General features: G+C 52.7%; 6 protein-coding genes across 6 annotated transcripts; 5 read left to right on the top strand and 1 right to left on the bottom strand.

Annotated features, from left to right (window-relative positions):
- Nucleotides 1-103: 103 nt before the first annotated feature.
- On the top strand, nucleotides 104-1,954 carry BDP81DRAFT_444989 (uncharacterized protein; the record flags this gene model as incomplete). The annotated part of the gene is made up of 2 exons (XM_060591894.1): nucleotides 104-403; nucleotides 452-1,954. The coding sequence occupies 2 exons, from the start codon at nucleotides 104-106 to the stop codon at nucleotides 1,952-1,954; spliced, it is 1,803 nt and encodes a 600-aa protein (XP_060452531.1).
- Nucleotides 1,955-3,264: 1,310 nt separating this feature from the next.
- BDP81DRAFT_292968 (heterokaryon incompatibility protein-domain-containing protein) lies at nucleotides 3,265-4,221 on the top strand (the record flags this gene model as incomplete). Its single annotated transcript, XM_060583081.1, has 1 exon — nucleotides 3,265-4,221. A coding segment is annotated over one exon (957 nt), but the record flags the coding sequence as incomplete, so codon positions are not given.
- Nucleotides 4,222-5,352: 1,131 nt separating this feature from the next.
- On the top strand, nucleotides 5,353-5,985 carry BDP81DRAFT_307262 (ankyrin repeat-containing domain protein; the record flags this gene model as incomplete). The annotated part of the gene is made up of 1 exon (XM_060583348.1): nucleotides 5,353-5,985. A coding segment is annotated over one exon (633 nt), but the record flags the coding sequence as incomplete, so codon positions are not given.
- A 1,585-nt stretch (nucleotides 5,986-7,570) lies between these two features.
- BDP81DRAFT_414928 (mitochondrial small ribosomal subunit Rsm22-domain-containing protein) lies at nucleotides 7,571-10,488 on the top strand. Its single transcript, XM_060589404.1, has one exon. It carries the CDS (start codon nucleotides 7,661-7,663, stop codon nucleotides 10,253-10,255), a length of 2,595 nt encoding a protein of 864 aa, XP_060452534.1. The 5' UTR covers nucleotides 7,571-7,660; the 3' UTR covers nucleotides 10,256-10,488.
- Nucleotides 10,489-10,901: 413 nt separating this feature from the next.
- On the top strand, nucleotides 10,902-13,057 carry BDP81DRAFT_414929 (tetrapyrrole methylase). Its single transcript, XM_060589405.1, has one exon. The coding sequence runs from the start codon at nucleotides 11,158-11,160 to the stop codon at nucleotides 12,829-12,831; it is 1,674 nt and encodes a 557-aa protein (XP_060452535.1). The 5' UTR covers nucleotides 10,902-11,157; the 3' UTR covers nucleotides 12,832-13,057.
- Nucleotides 13,058-13,133: 76 nt separating this feature from the next.
- BDP81DRAFT_444993 (uncharacterized protein) lies at nucleotides 13,134-14,297 on the bottom strand (the record flags this gene model as incomplete). Its single annotated transcript, XM_060591895.1, has 3 exons — nucleotides 13,134-13,222; nucleotides 13,306-13,734; nucleotides 13,769-14,297. The coding sequence occupies 3 exons, from the start codon at nucleotides 14,295-14,297 to the stop codon at nucleotides 13,134-13,136; spliced, it is 1,047 nt and encodes a 348-aa protein (XP_060452536.1).
- Between the last annotated feature and the right edge of the window lie 86 nt (nucleotides 14,298-14,383).

Consider the following 14,383-nt stretch of genomic DNA (forward strand, 5'->3'; position numbering starts at 1 on the left):
CCGTCTTCGAAGGCAACTCCTGGTCTGAAGGATACAACAGCTACAAGCACGAACTTCAACCGTTCGTCATAGCGGCGGAAGCACTGCTACATCGAGGGCGACCATGCGGCTTATCAACGTCCATACTGGGAGGTTGGAGGAATTTCACAGTGCCGTTCCCCCATACGCGATTCACTCGCACACTTGGGGTTTCGATAAGGAAGAGATCTCGTTCGAAGATATTCAGAGTGATGAGACAACAAAGCAGGGGCCTGGTTTACGGAAGCTCCAGGGCTGTTGCAAACAGGCTATACGCGATCGTCTGCAGTACGCCTGGGTCGACACTTGCTGTATCGACAAGAAGAACTCTACTGAACTTCACGAGGCTATTAACTCCATGTTTGAGTGGTATCGGAAAGCAGAGGTCTGATATGCTTACTTGCCAGATGTGTGCGTAAACATCGATGGCCAGGAAGCTTTCGAAACCAAGTTCAGAAGGAGCCGGTGGTTTGAACGGGGTTGGACTCTGCAAGAACTTCTAGCACCAAGGATGCTAGCCTTCTACGACCACCATTGGAATGCTTTAGGTACGAAGAAGGAGCTGGCGGATCAGATCCAGGATATCACAGGGATTCCAACGGAATATCTGGTGGGCAGACATAGACTCCAAGGGGCAAGCGTGGCACAAAGGATGTCGTGGGCTGCCACGAGAGAGACCAAAAAGGCGGAGGATATGGCATATTCTCTCATGGGCATATTCGACATCAATATGTCCATGATCTATGGCGAAGGAGGAGCAAAGGCTTTCGGCCGACTTCTGAAGGAAATCATGGTCAGGTCGGCAGACGATTCAACCCTTGCATGGGACCTCAACACCATCCCAACCGACATCAACGGTCTAACCGTCTCCGGAGATCGCCATGGTGGGGTTCACCCAGTAAGCCCGGCGGCATTTCGCTATAGCGGTGCCGTGGTAAGCTCCTGGTCAGCTCCTGAGCCAACAGTAGAAGGCTCGGGCGTTCTACACGGCAACTTAACCATCCGTGTTCCGCCCATGACAACATCGAGTGGGGATACATACGGCTTACTTAATTGCTCCATTTCGAATCGACCGGAAACTTTCATTGGTATTCCTCTGTGTCGCATTCCTCACGGGTTGTCGAACGCCGAATTTGTGAGACCAGCTGGAAGTGAGGCAGTCGCCATTCCAGCTCCTAGACGGACGTTAGACCACCAATCCATACGTGTATTCGAGTCGCAGAATCTGGATGACTGCAGACGGATGGACCGACAATATGGGTTCTTCATTGAGATGGCTCCCGGATTGGGAATATTGGAGGTCTACCCAAGCGATCGATGGGAACGAGAAAGATCCTATATCCTCTCTGGCAACATTGGCTTTCGACACAGAAATATACAGCGTACATGGGTTAGATTTCGTGATACTGAACGCAGTACAAAAGACTTCTTTATTGCGCTGAACATCGAAAACAAGGAGACCAAGTCGGAAGCTCGATGCCATGTTTTGGTCGCATCCAGAGATACAACATTGCGCGCGATAGCCCTTGAGTCTCCAGGGCTGACTTTCAACATCTTTGGGAAAACCATGGCCTCAAACGGGTTTTACAGACTCACGGCTAACGTAACCGAAAAGCAGCAAGGCCAGCAGGTTTATTTTGTCATGAAGCTAAAACCTTCTGACAAGTCGCCGCAGTCGACTATTAACATATCCGCGGCGCTAGAAAGCCTTCGAGAGTCATCAAGTAGTCGTTGCTTGGGGCAGGACCTTCTCGGGCTTGGAGTGGCAAACTCAATTGGTCGCGCCAAAGGGGAAGTTGACAACAAAGGGAGACGACTCCGAGCACTCCAACTGCAAATTTCGGAGCTGAAAGAGGAAGAGCGGAAGTTGTCAGATCAACTGAGGATAGAAAAGGAGGATCTGAAAGTTCTACTAGGAGACAATTCCGAACTATGAAAGGACGCCATGTCAGTGTCTCAAGTCTTGTTCCGAAATCCAAGAGCACTGATTTCTGAGAAAGTGTGCTGAACTTTGAAGACAGACAGGGCCGGGAGATTTTGAGGAACATTGTGATCATTGCTACCTAATGAGCAGCAACTTTACACTGATCGAACAGCTTGTTCAACAGGATAGGCTTGACGTCACTACTGGAAGCGGCCTCCCGGGGCTTCACGGCGGTTAATGCTATACGACTACTTTTAGACTCTGGCGCAGACCTGGAGGCGAGAGACGACAAGCATCGTACCCCGCTGGCCTAGGCAGTTTGGTCAAATCAGCGCCAGAGCATCGAGTTGCTGCTGGCGCGCGGAGTGAATGTAGACGCATAGATAAGCGATGGCTCTACTTCCTTGGACCTGGCCAATTACCACGGTCACTCATACGCTGCCCAAGTTCTGCTCGAGATTGGCGGTAGCTCTTGGAGACCAATTCTCGATCTTGGATCAGAGCCATTCTCGTCAGCGTGATTCCAGAGATCGCCAGGCTGGCAATGGAACGACATCACCACCAGTAAAGGGCCAGGCAAGAACCAGCCGCCGAGCAGTCCGGCTTCGATGAACTTGATGGACTTGGGAGACGACACTTGACTCGATTGACTATGGGCGAACGGGGACCCGGGAGATCTCTTCGAGGGCATAAGTTAGATTACAAAATTCGATCGACTAAGCACCCTTACATTGATTACAACGACTACAATATGCGAATGCAATGTTTGACTTGAGCCAAGAATGACTTGCGGTCTTGCCGCCGCGATTTATTCATGCAAAACGATATAACAGGCGTGGGCAGCGTCAACACCAATTGAGTCTCGTCAGAAGGTGAGCATCAGCCTATCAAGACTACGACTTGCTTGCTATCATTAGTACCCGGTCCCAGGTGTATCGCGTTGCCAAAATTACACCCAGGCGCTTATTCGGGCTGCGGCTGCCTTCAGATAACGTGGGGCTGACGAATAGAATGAATGTACGTCGATGGGGCTTACAATTCTTACCCCTCCACCCGGGATCGTGGCTGCCTGCTACGGCCTACTTCAATTCCCTTCCCTTCCGTTAACCTTTACCAGGCCTGATTGAAGGTAAGCACAGGTGCATTTCTTGTCGATTTCATCCATCTTCTGCATCCTACATTACACAACCTGTTCTGCTGTCTGATATCCCGATTCGCACCGCTCCTAGGTCACCAAAGGGGTTGACCCGACAACCTCCGTCGACTTCGTCCTGTCAGCCCAGCAAGCTGCTCTGGTCTATGTTAGATTGCCACCGGCATCCATGCATCTCATCAACGTTCGGACACGGTTGTTGGAAGAGTTCCATGCAAATATACCAAAATACGCCATCTTATCGCATACCTGGGGAACTGATGAAGAAGAGATATCTTTCCGCGACATCAAATCAGGCTTCATATCTAAGCCGGGACTCGGAACAGTCAAGTTCGATGGCTGCTTGCGGCAAGCCAAAGCCGACGGGCTCAGCTATGTATGGATCGATACTTGCTGTATTGACAAAACCAACGCCAATGAGTTGGGCGAGGCGATCAATTCCATGTTCCGATGGTATCAAGCAGCCAAAACTTGTTATGCTTTCCTCCAAGATGTGCCCTCGAAGGACGAGTCCGCGTGGAAGACAAGATTCCGCAAAAGCCGCTGGTTCACGAGGGGGTGGACCCTGCAAGAGCTTCTAGCTCCCAGCGAGCTAATGTTTTACAGCAGCGACTGGCGAGCCTTGGGGACAAAACTGCAATTATCAAGCGTCGTGGGAGGGATAACAGGCATACCGGCCCAGTTCTTATTAGGTGCCTCCAACCTACGCGAAGCAAGTGTAGCGCAACGCATGTCTTGGGCTTCTCGTCGGCAGACCAAGCGGGTGGAAGACATCGCCTATTCCCTTCTGGGGATTTTCAATGTCATGATACCAATGATCTATGGTGAGGGCACCCAAGCCTTCATACGGCTCCAGCAGGAGATTATCAATGCCACCACGGACGACTCAATCTTGGCTTGGGACCTGAGCTCCAAAGTCGTAACCTTCGACCCTCAGAGCCGCCCGAGGAATTTAACTGGGGGCATCCTGGCGATAAGCCCTGCGGCTTTTGCAGAGTGTGGAAAAATTACGTCTGGGGAACATCGTACTCCGACGATAGAGCAGGGTATTTCACGGGGCTACCTCAAACTGCAACTACCTCTGTACTCTGGTCCTTTGGGAGAGACTTACGGCCTTCTCAATTGTTCTTTTGAGGACGAAGATGGGGAAAAAGTTGTGGGGATTCCCCTTTCACGTGTTGCGCCTGGAGATGCGCATGATGAATACATCAGACCAAGAGATCGCAAAGCCACTCCGTTGCCAGACATTGTGCCTGGGACTCCAGCATCTTCCATACAGACTCTGGCTCTGATTGGCCACGATGAAGCTCGAGCAAAGGACTGCCAATATGGATTCTCGATTGAAAACACGCTTGTCAAGGGCCTGGAGCTGATCGATGTGTGGCCTGCTGATTACTGGGACGAGAAAAACGCTTTCATCTACACTGGTCTGGACTTTCATCAAGCCACGACGCAGCGAACTTGGGCTAGATTCAGACGCTCTAAGCCTGGGTTTGATGACTTCATCCTTGCACTGGAGCTCGAGTCAACCAAAACCAGCTCGCTGGCCCGGTGCCACGTCATGGTCGCATCGAAAGAGACGAGTCTAAATCGAGTCGTAGGCGCCCCTCTTGCGGCCGAGTACACATTTGGAAAGTCGAGTGCTTACAATGGTTCCATGAGTATCCAAACAAAACTGAGCCAGAAACAACGTGGAGCACATCTGATATACAATGTGAAGCTAACATCTCGGACTAGTCCGCCAAAGGACACCGTCAATCTGACTTCGGAGATCGAGCTTCTCGACCACAATATGAACGTTCAAAGTATATTCCAGGAGAGCCAAGAAATCACACCCCAGCTCAACTCCTTGAATCGCACTATGGAGACCGAGTCAGCCCGACTCGACGCCGCGAAAACCCGACTCGACGATGTGCAGCGGCAGCTTGATCAGCTAGAGGCAGAGAAGAAAATGCTCGTGAAGAAAAAGGAAAGAAGTGCCAAAAAGCTAGAGTCGTCATCTCTAGAGAAGGAGAACTTCGCTTCAAGGGAGAAGAAACTGCTTGAAACACTTTCTATAGCGCAAAAGGTTCAGTCCGCCAGCGGAGAGAACAGAGCGTCCAAATGGCAGGACTCCATCGTGACCTATCTATCCACAGACCTCTTCAAAGCTAAGACAAAGGACAAGGCGGCATACAACACAGAAGGCATTCAATCTATGGAAAACGTATTGCAAAAGACATTTCTACAAGCAGTCGTCAAGGGAAACATAGCTGCCATGCAGTTTCTGAAGGACTCTCTTCCAAGCCTCGACTTCAATGATTCCGAAGGGCGTGGCGCCCTAGGATGGGCGATTGTCCAACAGGACTTATCAGCCGTTACTTGGCTGTTAGACAATGGCTTAAGCGTCGACACAAACGATGGCGACGACAAGACACCTCTAAGTTGGGCGTGTTCAGAAAGCTTCCTGCTAGGTGTTCGGCTGTTACTTAGTCGAGGTGCACAAACCGAAGACATGGACCCGGATGGTTGGAGGCCTTTACATATTGCCGTGAGCCACGACGATCTTTCGCTTACACGGTGGCTATTAGATCATGGGGCAGATATCCAAGGCAAATCGAAACACGGTTCAACGGCATTCGAGCTTGCAGTCTCAGAAAAGTCCATCTCCATGGTAAATTTGCTCCTTGACCGGGGGGCAGATCTCGAAGAACAAAACTCGCTTGGCGCAACTGCTCTGTGTGGAGCTGCCAAGCACGACCATAGTCATGACAGTGCTCTCCTACGAGCCTTGATAGATCGTGGAGCCAAGATCAAAGCAACTAGCAAGAAGGGATGGACTCCCTTGCATTTCGCAGCACGATATGGAGTTACCGAGGCTGTGGAATTGCTCCTAAAACAAGGAGCCGACACCACAGCCAAGACCTTGAGAGGTTCTATTCCGTTGAAATTCGCAACCCAAGCAGGCAACAAAAAGACAGCCGAAGCCCTGATCAAGCAAAACGCCAAAGTAGACTGCAAGGACTCGGACGGCATGACTGCCCTCGCTTTAGCGGCGCAAGGTGGACACGCAAGCCTGGTCGCGTTGCTCGTCGAGGGGGGTGCCAGGGTCGACCAGAAAGACGATACAAACGGCCGGACAGCGTTGCATTGGGCCGTTTTGAAAGACCAAACATCTGCCATTAAGGAGCTCCTGAAGAGAGGCGCCGATATCGAGGCTACCTCGAAAGCCGGACACACTGCAATTTTCTTCGCCATCCGCAACGGCCTAGAGGCGTCTTTCAAGCTTCTCCTCAAAAAAGGCGCAAGCCTTAACGTTGAAGGTCCCAAAGGGAAAAGTCCTCTGTCATATGCCCGGAGTAGTGCTAAGAAAGATGAGGAAGTTGGGAGCTCACCGGCGATGAAGGAAATCATAAAGTATCTAGAGAAAGCTGAGAAGCAGACCAGGGAAAAGGATGGAGCCAAAATGGCAGAATCATGATGTTTCTAGCAATCAAACTTAATAAATGTAACGAGAAAGTAACTACCTACCTAGTATCTCGACACGCTTACTTGGTCTTTTGACAGAAACACATGTTTACTCCTTAGAACGAATAATCTTCCTCTATAAAGTAGCGTTGACAACCAACCACAAGTTTACACACGTATAATACACATCAAGTAAATCGATTAACGACGGAAATACTAAATTTTCGTTGCTTGAAATCACTATATCGAGTTGAGCGCGTGCTTGGGGCACATTGCGCGTATTGTCATAGTTTATTGCGTACCGTATTGTGTGATTTCCCTTGAAAGTGATCCCGTTGAGGTTGATCTTTTGCGGCTGTAAAGCTGGAAAAAAACCACCACATAGCAAAGGAAGCAGGTCTACCCGTCAAGTCAATCTAATATAAGCCTGTTGCTTCCAGGCCTTTCTCCGCGTGACAGACTTCTTTCAGAAGATCTGCCCGCGGTACTAAGGACTAGGTCTTGACCTAGGCCCGACTAACGAATTTCTCCTCCTAGAGGGACAGACGGTAACAACGGAGCTAGGGAACCAGCGGGAACTAGGGACGGATAGAACAGACAGTAGCCCACGGGCAAGATTTGGAGGACGTTAGGAAGAGGCGTGTACTATAGAGTATATAGCTCGAGCCTACGGCCCTCCACGCCATATACCCCTCGGGAGGTCGGCCGCAAGGGCGGCAGCGCCTTTGCCGCCACGGCGTTAAATACAACAACAACAACAACAACATGTATTCGATGACCCACAGCCTTCGAAGAGAAAAGACTGGGACTTGAATTGAAGGTAGCCAGTCATCCAGAATACTACGGAGCAGATGAAGAAGAAACTTACGAGGTAGACTGCAGTTGCCAATTTTCATGGCGGAGGAGCCAATGAGGATCAAAGTTCTCCGGCATGCACCAAGTCACCGTCACGCTTCTTTAACTTCATTTCTGCATTTGCTGCAGATTGAGATCTTGAAGACCTGAGGTTGCTTGAGTCAATGTCACGGTTGATAGATCACACTGTTGGTGTTGAAGCCAATCGGAAGTGTTTCATTTCCAACAGGTGGGGCATCGATCTTTGAGCTACCCAAATTTCAATGATCCATGCGACAGCTCCTAAAAGTTCATGGGCGACTTTTTTCTTCGACAACTTCGCGTTGCCACCAATCCACACACAAGAGGCAATCATGTTGACAGCAGGCTGTATTCGGAATGCCTGTCCCAGCTGTCGAGCTCGATTGTTGAGCTTGACAGGAACTGCACTCGCTAGTTCATCACCCACCGGCCGACAGCCTCGATTGAGCTTCTCGCGACAGAGCAGCCTAGCTTCGACACGATCATTAGACCGACGTGCAAGCATCCGCAGACCTTTTTCGACCACATCACGAGTTTTACAAGATCCCGAGTCCAACAGTAACAATGCCGAATCACTCGCGCGCACCGCCGAAATCGAGAAGACGGTTCGAGAGGCAAGGCAGCGCTTCCGAGATACACTGCCCAAGGGTTACCTCAGCGAGGAGGAATACACACTGTACGAGCGTTGGTATGGGCCGCCTCTGCGCGAGACATCCCCCGAGGATGTAGGAATACAATACTTGAATGACGAGCAACCGGGAGTTCGACGACACAAGTCGGGTGGCCCAACCCTGCTGCGCCAGGTCCAGGGCGGCACGCTACAAGAGGTGCAGTACGCTCGCAAGAAGGCGGAAGAGGCAGCGGAAAATAACAACGAACCGGTATCCGAGAAGAGCGAGGACTCTACTGCTGCTGCTACTGCTGCTGCTGCTGAAGAAACCAAAGAGGCTGAGCCGACCGAGGAGGCCCCGCCAGAGGATAGCGACAAATACATCAACATGGTGGCGAGAAACAAGAGGGAGTACGACGCGCTCAGGATGCTGCAAAAAGATTTCGAGGCCAATGCCCGCGCTGTGGAGGAGGAAAACAGGGAGATGCTGGAGGAGGACGAACTGCGGGACGAGGAGCGGGAGTTCGAAGAGGACGAGGAAGAAGAAGAATTCGACGAGAGTCAGGATGGCATCCAAGACCAGGGAACATCTAAGCGCCCAGGACGTCTGCACCCTTTCTCGAGGGAGGGCCATTTCTCCACGAACCCGAGCACAGTCAGCCTGCCGTACGCCGGATACATTGGGCCGGTGACATCAATTCTCGACAGAACAGACATCAAGCACGTCAAGGAGGCTGCCGAGAAGGCATTTGGAGGACCTGGTCTACCGCACTCTCCTGCCACCCCGGCGTCCAAGATGGGCATGGAACAACAGGCCATCGGCATGGCTGTCTGGCAGAACAAAATGTCCGACATTGAGGCGGACGCTTTCGTGTCTGCTTTCCTGCCACCTGCCTATGCCTCGGCTATGGGAAGCTTGGTCGAGGTCCGCAAGCGCCTGGGCACGGACTGGCTGCGCAACCTGTTCAACAACGGCAGCGGGCCTCGTGTTCTTGATGTTGGCGCGGGTGGTGCTGGTCTCTTGGCCTGGCAGGATGTGTCGCGCGCTGAGTGGGACGCCATGAAGTCTCGCGAAGAGGTCACTAGAAAGAACCCTCCCGGAAAGCAGAGCGTGGTTGTGGGATCGGAAAAGCTGCGGACCCGTGTCACCAGATTCTTGCAGAACACAACTTTCCTCCCCCGTCTTCCCGACTATCACCACTCAGTTGAGACAGCGCATCTTGACCTGGATGCCAACGAAAAACCCCAGCCGAGGAAGATGTTTGATATCATCATCGCATCTCACCTGATGCTTCCCGTGAAGGAAGGCCATAGACGCAAGGCTATCCTCAACAACATCTGGTCACTCCTGAATCCCAACGGCGGTGTCTTGATCGTGCTGGAAAAGGGACAGCCCCGCGGTTTCGAAGCCGTGGCTGAGGTTCGAGAGCGTCTGCTTACTGAGTTCCTCATCCCGCCAGGAGGCGAGGACCTTACGAATAGCGAAGAGAAGAACCCAGCGTTTGAGAGAGAAAAGGAACCCGGCATGATCATTGCGCCCTGCACAAACCACCGCGGGTGCCCGATGTACCAGGTTCCCGGAAAGAGTACTGGACGCAAGGATTTCTGTCACTTCAGCCAGCGTTTTGTTCGCCCGCCATTCCTACAGAGAATCATGGGCGCGACACACCGCAACCACGACGATGTGCAATTCAGTTACATCGCCATCCAGCGCGGTGTCGCAGCAAAGGAGGGACCGCTCGCCGGCGCAGAAGCTGCCGACAGGGCGTTTGAGGGCTTCGAGACATCAGAGACGGCACCCGACATGCTCTCCCTGCCCCGTCAGATCCTCCCGCCCATCAAGCGCCGCGGTCACGTCACGCTCGATGTGTGCACACCCAACGCGCAGATTGAGCGCTGGACGGTGCCCAAGAGCTTCAGCAAGCAGGCGTACCACGATGCGCGCAAGGCCAAGTGGGGTGACCTCTGGGCGCTGGGCGCGAAGACGCGCAACCGTCGCAACGTGCGTCTGGGCAGGCCCGAGGTCCTTGACGACGGCGGTCTTCGAGCCCAGCGCCAAAAGGCGGCTGCTAGCAAGAAGAAGAAGGTGATTGGTGTCGATATCAACGAGTCGGGTGTTGTTGGCGGCTCGGATGAGGGCAGGACGCCTGGGCCGCAGCGCAAGACGAGCAGGAAGGCTGCTCGCCAGCAGCTGCTGAAGAGTCTCGCCAAGGCGGACGAGGAGTAAGTGTAAGCTTCAGGTGTAGTAATAGGACTGTGTACAACAATGTGTGGGAAAAGTATTGTATCAACACCACGAAAACTGAATAGATCTTGGATGGGCGGGAATGGAGGCATATCACGGTCTGCCTCGCCTTAGGTTAGTAGGCACACAGCTCAGAGGATGAGCCAACTACATCATGTTACAATACCACAACTCAATGATTGACAACTCTTTTGTAAGACCAAGCATGATGAGTACAATGCTATCTGATGTCTAAACCAAAAGTGGCGGAACCTGGGTTTTGACAACCGGAGATGCATCGGCGAGCACGGGTCGAAGGAGGGACGGTAACTGAAGGATCTCCGGCGACGGCTCCGCGGGAGTCGGTGATGGTGCCGCTGATTGGTCACGCCATCGCCTTGGGCTTTCAGGGTGTTTTTGCGGTGGTCACGGTGCGGGTGGTGCGCCGATAAGGGAATTGGGGTCACTGGGGCGGACGGCTGTCGGGATGGTGTCATCGCCAGCGAATGAAAATTTGGCCAACCAACGTTTTTTGCCCGCCGCATGATTGGGTCCCACGGCGCCCCGGCCGTCTTCGGGCTTTGGCAGATTACCTTATTAGTTAGCTTCACTCAAATCTTGGGGGAGCACAATGAGTGAGTAATTCATATCAATGCTTTATTTCTCTAGTTGATCGTAGAATTGTGAGAGTTTCCTGATTCTCCGTCTTGATCTCTGCTCATTCTCGACTCATTCTGTCTTACTTGGACTGATGGTTCTGCGACTACACACTCTCTGTCGCATACTCCACTTAGACGACTCTCACTGAACCATCACGACAGACGGGGGTCGTGTACTTGAACTCAGCAGAGGAGCAAGAAGAAGAAAAAAAAGAAGACTCATCGTCTTCACTCCCACAGCCCAAGATGGCGACAACAACATCCCTCCTCACATCCCTCAACTGCAAGGGCAACACCCACCTCATCATCGGCACAAATCCCCTCGCAGCAGCCCGCTGCACACAAACCATCAACGCCGGCGCAACCCCGATCCTCATCGCCCCAGAGACACAAGACCTCCACTACGGCCTCCAGAAGCGCATCGACGCCGGCGAGGTAACATGGCACAAGAAACCATTCGCCGATACAGACCTCTTCACTCTAGGCCGCGACGAGGTCGATGACGTCGTTGACGCCGTCTTCGTCACATCATCCTCCACCCCGCAAGCAGCACACATCTCAGCCCTATGTAGGCGGCATCGCATCCCCGTCAACGTAGTCGACGCGCCGCATCTCTGCTCATTCTCACTTCTATCAACACACACCGATGGACCTCTACAAATCGGTGTAACGACGAACGGGCGCGGCTGCAAGCTCGCCTCCCGCATCCGGCGCGAAGTTGCCGCCGCGCTACCCCGAGACCTAGGCGCAGCTTGCGCAAGGTTAGGCGATGTCCGCCGGCGGATCCAGACGGAAGATCGTCTTGCAGCAGACGAAGTCGACGATTCGTTCGACCAGACGGCATCATTCAACAAGCTGGTCACAGAGGCCGGTCTCGACGCGGCGAAGAACCGGCGCATGAGGTGGCTGAGTCAGGTGTGCGAGTACTGGCCCCTGAAGCGTCTCGCCGCCATCAACGACGAGGACGTCGAGTCTGTACTGAAGTCATACTCTGGCTTCGGAAACCCATCCGAAGAGGCGAGACCATCACCTGTCATCGCGGCAGGTGGTAACGCACGCCCGCAGCAGCAGGGGAGAATCATCCTCGCCGGCAGCGGGCCCGGACACCCGGACCTCCTAACCCGCGCAACGCACAAGGCAATCCAAACAGCAGACTTCATCCTCGCAGACAAACTCGTCCCTGCAGGCGTGCTAGACCTCATCCCGCGCCGTACCCCCGTCAAAATCGCGCGCAAGTTCCCCGGAAACGCAGACCAAGCCCAAGAAGAACTCCACGAGCTTGCGCTCGCGGGCGCGAAGGAGGGAAAGACGGTGTTGCGGCTGAAGCAAGGCGATCCCTTCATCTACGGCCGCGGCGGGGAGGAAGTGGCGTATTTCAGGGAGCATGGGTTCGGGGACTGGGTGACGGTATTGCCTGGCATCACCTCGTCGCTGAGCGCGCCCTTGTTTGCGGGGATTCCGCCTACGCAGAGGGATGTGGCGGACCAGGTTCTTGTGTGTACGGGGACGGGGAAGAAGGGCAAGGCACCGACGCCGCCTGAGTTCATCCCCAGTCGGACGGTTGTGTTTTTGATGGCTTTGCATCGGATTACAGGGTTGGTTGGGGAGTTGACGACGTACCTCGATACGGAAGTTGCTGAGGGCGAAGGGGAGGAGAAGACTACGCCGAAGAGGGCGCTGTGGCCGAGGGATACGCCGTGTGCTGTGATTGAACGGGCGAGTTGTCCTGATCAGAGGGTGATTCGGACGACGTTGGGGTATGTTGCTGAGGCTATCGAGTCCGAGGGGAGCAGGCCGCCCGGGCTTCTTGTTGTGGGAAGAGCGTGTGAGGCGCTGTATGAGAAGGAGAAGGGGAGGGCGTGGGCTGTTGAGGATGGGTTCAAGGGATTTGACTTTGAGGAACTTCCTGGCTTGTCATGATATCTTCCATTCCTTCTTGACAGGGGGATTTCTCGATCCGCTCAAGGGGCTACGGCTTTTGAGTACGGAGTAACCTTATATCACGGGTTCATGTGCGTGAGGTTTAGATCAATGCCTCTGAGGGAAAAGGCAGCATCGCAAGGCGCAGACAAATTTAACAAGCGAATTCAGTTCAATCTAGAACCCCCGTTTAATGGCCACGAATTTAAGCAAATAAGACATGAAACCGAACGCCGCTCTCTTCAGTACTTGCGAGGTGACCTTTACAATGCCAGCCGATCCTGAACTGATTGTGGGCCCCCTTAAATCCAGACCTCAAACAGCCCCCTGAGCTCTCTGCAAATTGTCGTCTCAAGCACGATTGTGTTCCAAGGAAAGTTCAAAGAGGTGGCTAAGAAGCCATACTGCAGTATTCCATGTTAGCAACATTCCGACACGGGGACTCTCGCAGGAATTGAGGAAGCATTTACTTACCTGACACCAGCGCAACAGCGAAACGAACGACAATACCATGTGCGAATAATGTCGTGTGCGCACCTGGCTTATTCAGAGGCTCAAGTGCCGCCCCAATTTCGCCGTTGACCGCTTCATGCCCCAGGTCCCGGTATTCGCTTGGCGGCGGGGCTTGTGGCCAATCTTCGTTGATCCCCCTTTCTTTTCTCTGAAGCATGTCTTCTGAATTGCCTGCTTTCTCATCGAGTAACTGAAGAATGCGAGCTTTGTTCTCGAGGGACGACGGTTCAATGATCTGTCGTGGGCGTAGGCACGAATAATCTTTGTAGAGACTACTGAGGATGCAAGTACCGTACGGCAGGTAGCATTTGCCGTCCTCGTGTTTATCGTCAAACTTGGCAAATATTCGTCCATCAGGAAGTTCCTCGATCGATACCTGGAAATCAAGATCTGGATTGTGATAACAGCTCTTCAATAGCATGACCAACGTTGTTGTCTTCAAGGCTATGCGAATGGCGCAGCATAATCATCCAGAATAGCAACTCTGAAACTTTCAACCCGTCAATGGGTTTAGCATAACAACCTGAGTGTTCATTCAATTTCCAGGGAACAACTGTGTTTGGCGAAATGAGGTCGCGCTCAAGAAATGTCTTGATCAATTCACCTGTCCCACTGCAGATGCTACTGAGACGGGCCCTCTTAGCGGCCCAATAGCCGCGTTGCTTGGACATGTGCATTTCAGCAAGTGCAATTTGTACTAGCAACAATGCCTTGATCCTGCTGCCCTGAGTGGTTCTGGTATGCTCCATCGACCACAACATGTAGTTCAAATCCATGGATTTTCTACTATGCCATAAGGGTGGGGCCTCCCAAGCTTTCCATTCTTTGCCCTTAATTGGAGCCAGGCGAGGTGAAAGGCATATTCCACTCTCAGAAACGCACTTGCGACACTGGCAACAAGGGGCTTCTGCTTTGAGACATACTTCTTGAGGAGTTATCGCAGAATAGGGCATGGAGTAGTTTCTTTCCAGCCAGGAATCGATAGCATTCAAGTAATCGTAATGCTTTGTCTTTACGACAAAATTATCACAGATCTCCT

This window comes from Colletotrichum phormii (assembly GCF_030913505.1).
Source record: "Colletotrichum phormii strain CBS 102054 chromosome Unknown BDP81scaffold_1, whole genome shotgun sequence".
NCBI classification, from domain to species: Eukaryota; Fungi; Ascomycota; class Sordariomycetes; order Glomerellales; family Glomerellaceae; genus Colletotrichum; species Colletotrichum phormii.

Bases quoted from the DNA above. Each gene is read 5' to 3' on its own strand.
- BDP81DRAFT_414929 (XM_060589405.1), top strand. From the start codon at position 11,158: ATGGCGACAACAACATCCCTCCTCACATCCCTCAACTGCAAGGGCAAC.
- BDP81DRAFT_414928 (XM_060589404.1), top strand. From the start codon at position 7,661: ATGATCCATGCGACAGCTCCTAAAAGTTCATGGGCGACTTTTTTCTTC.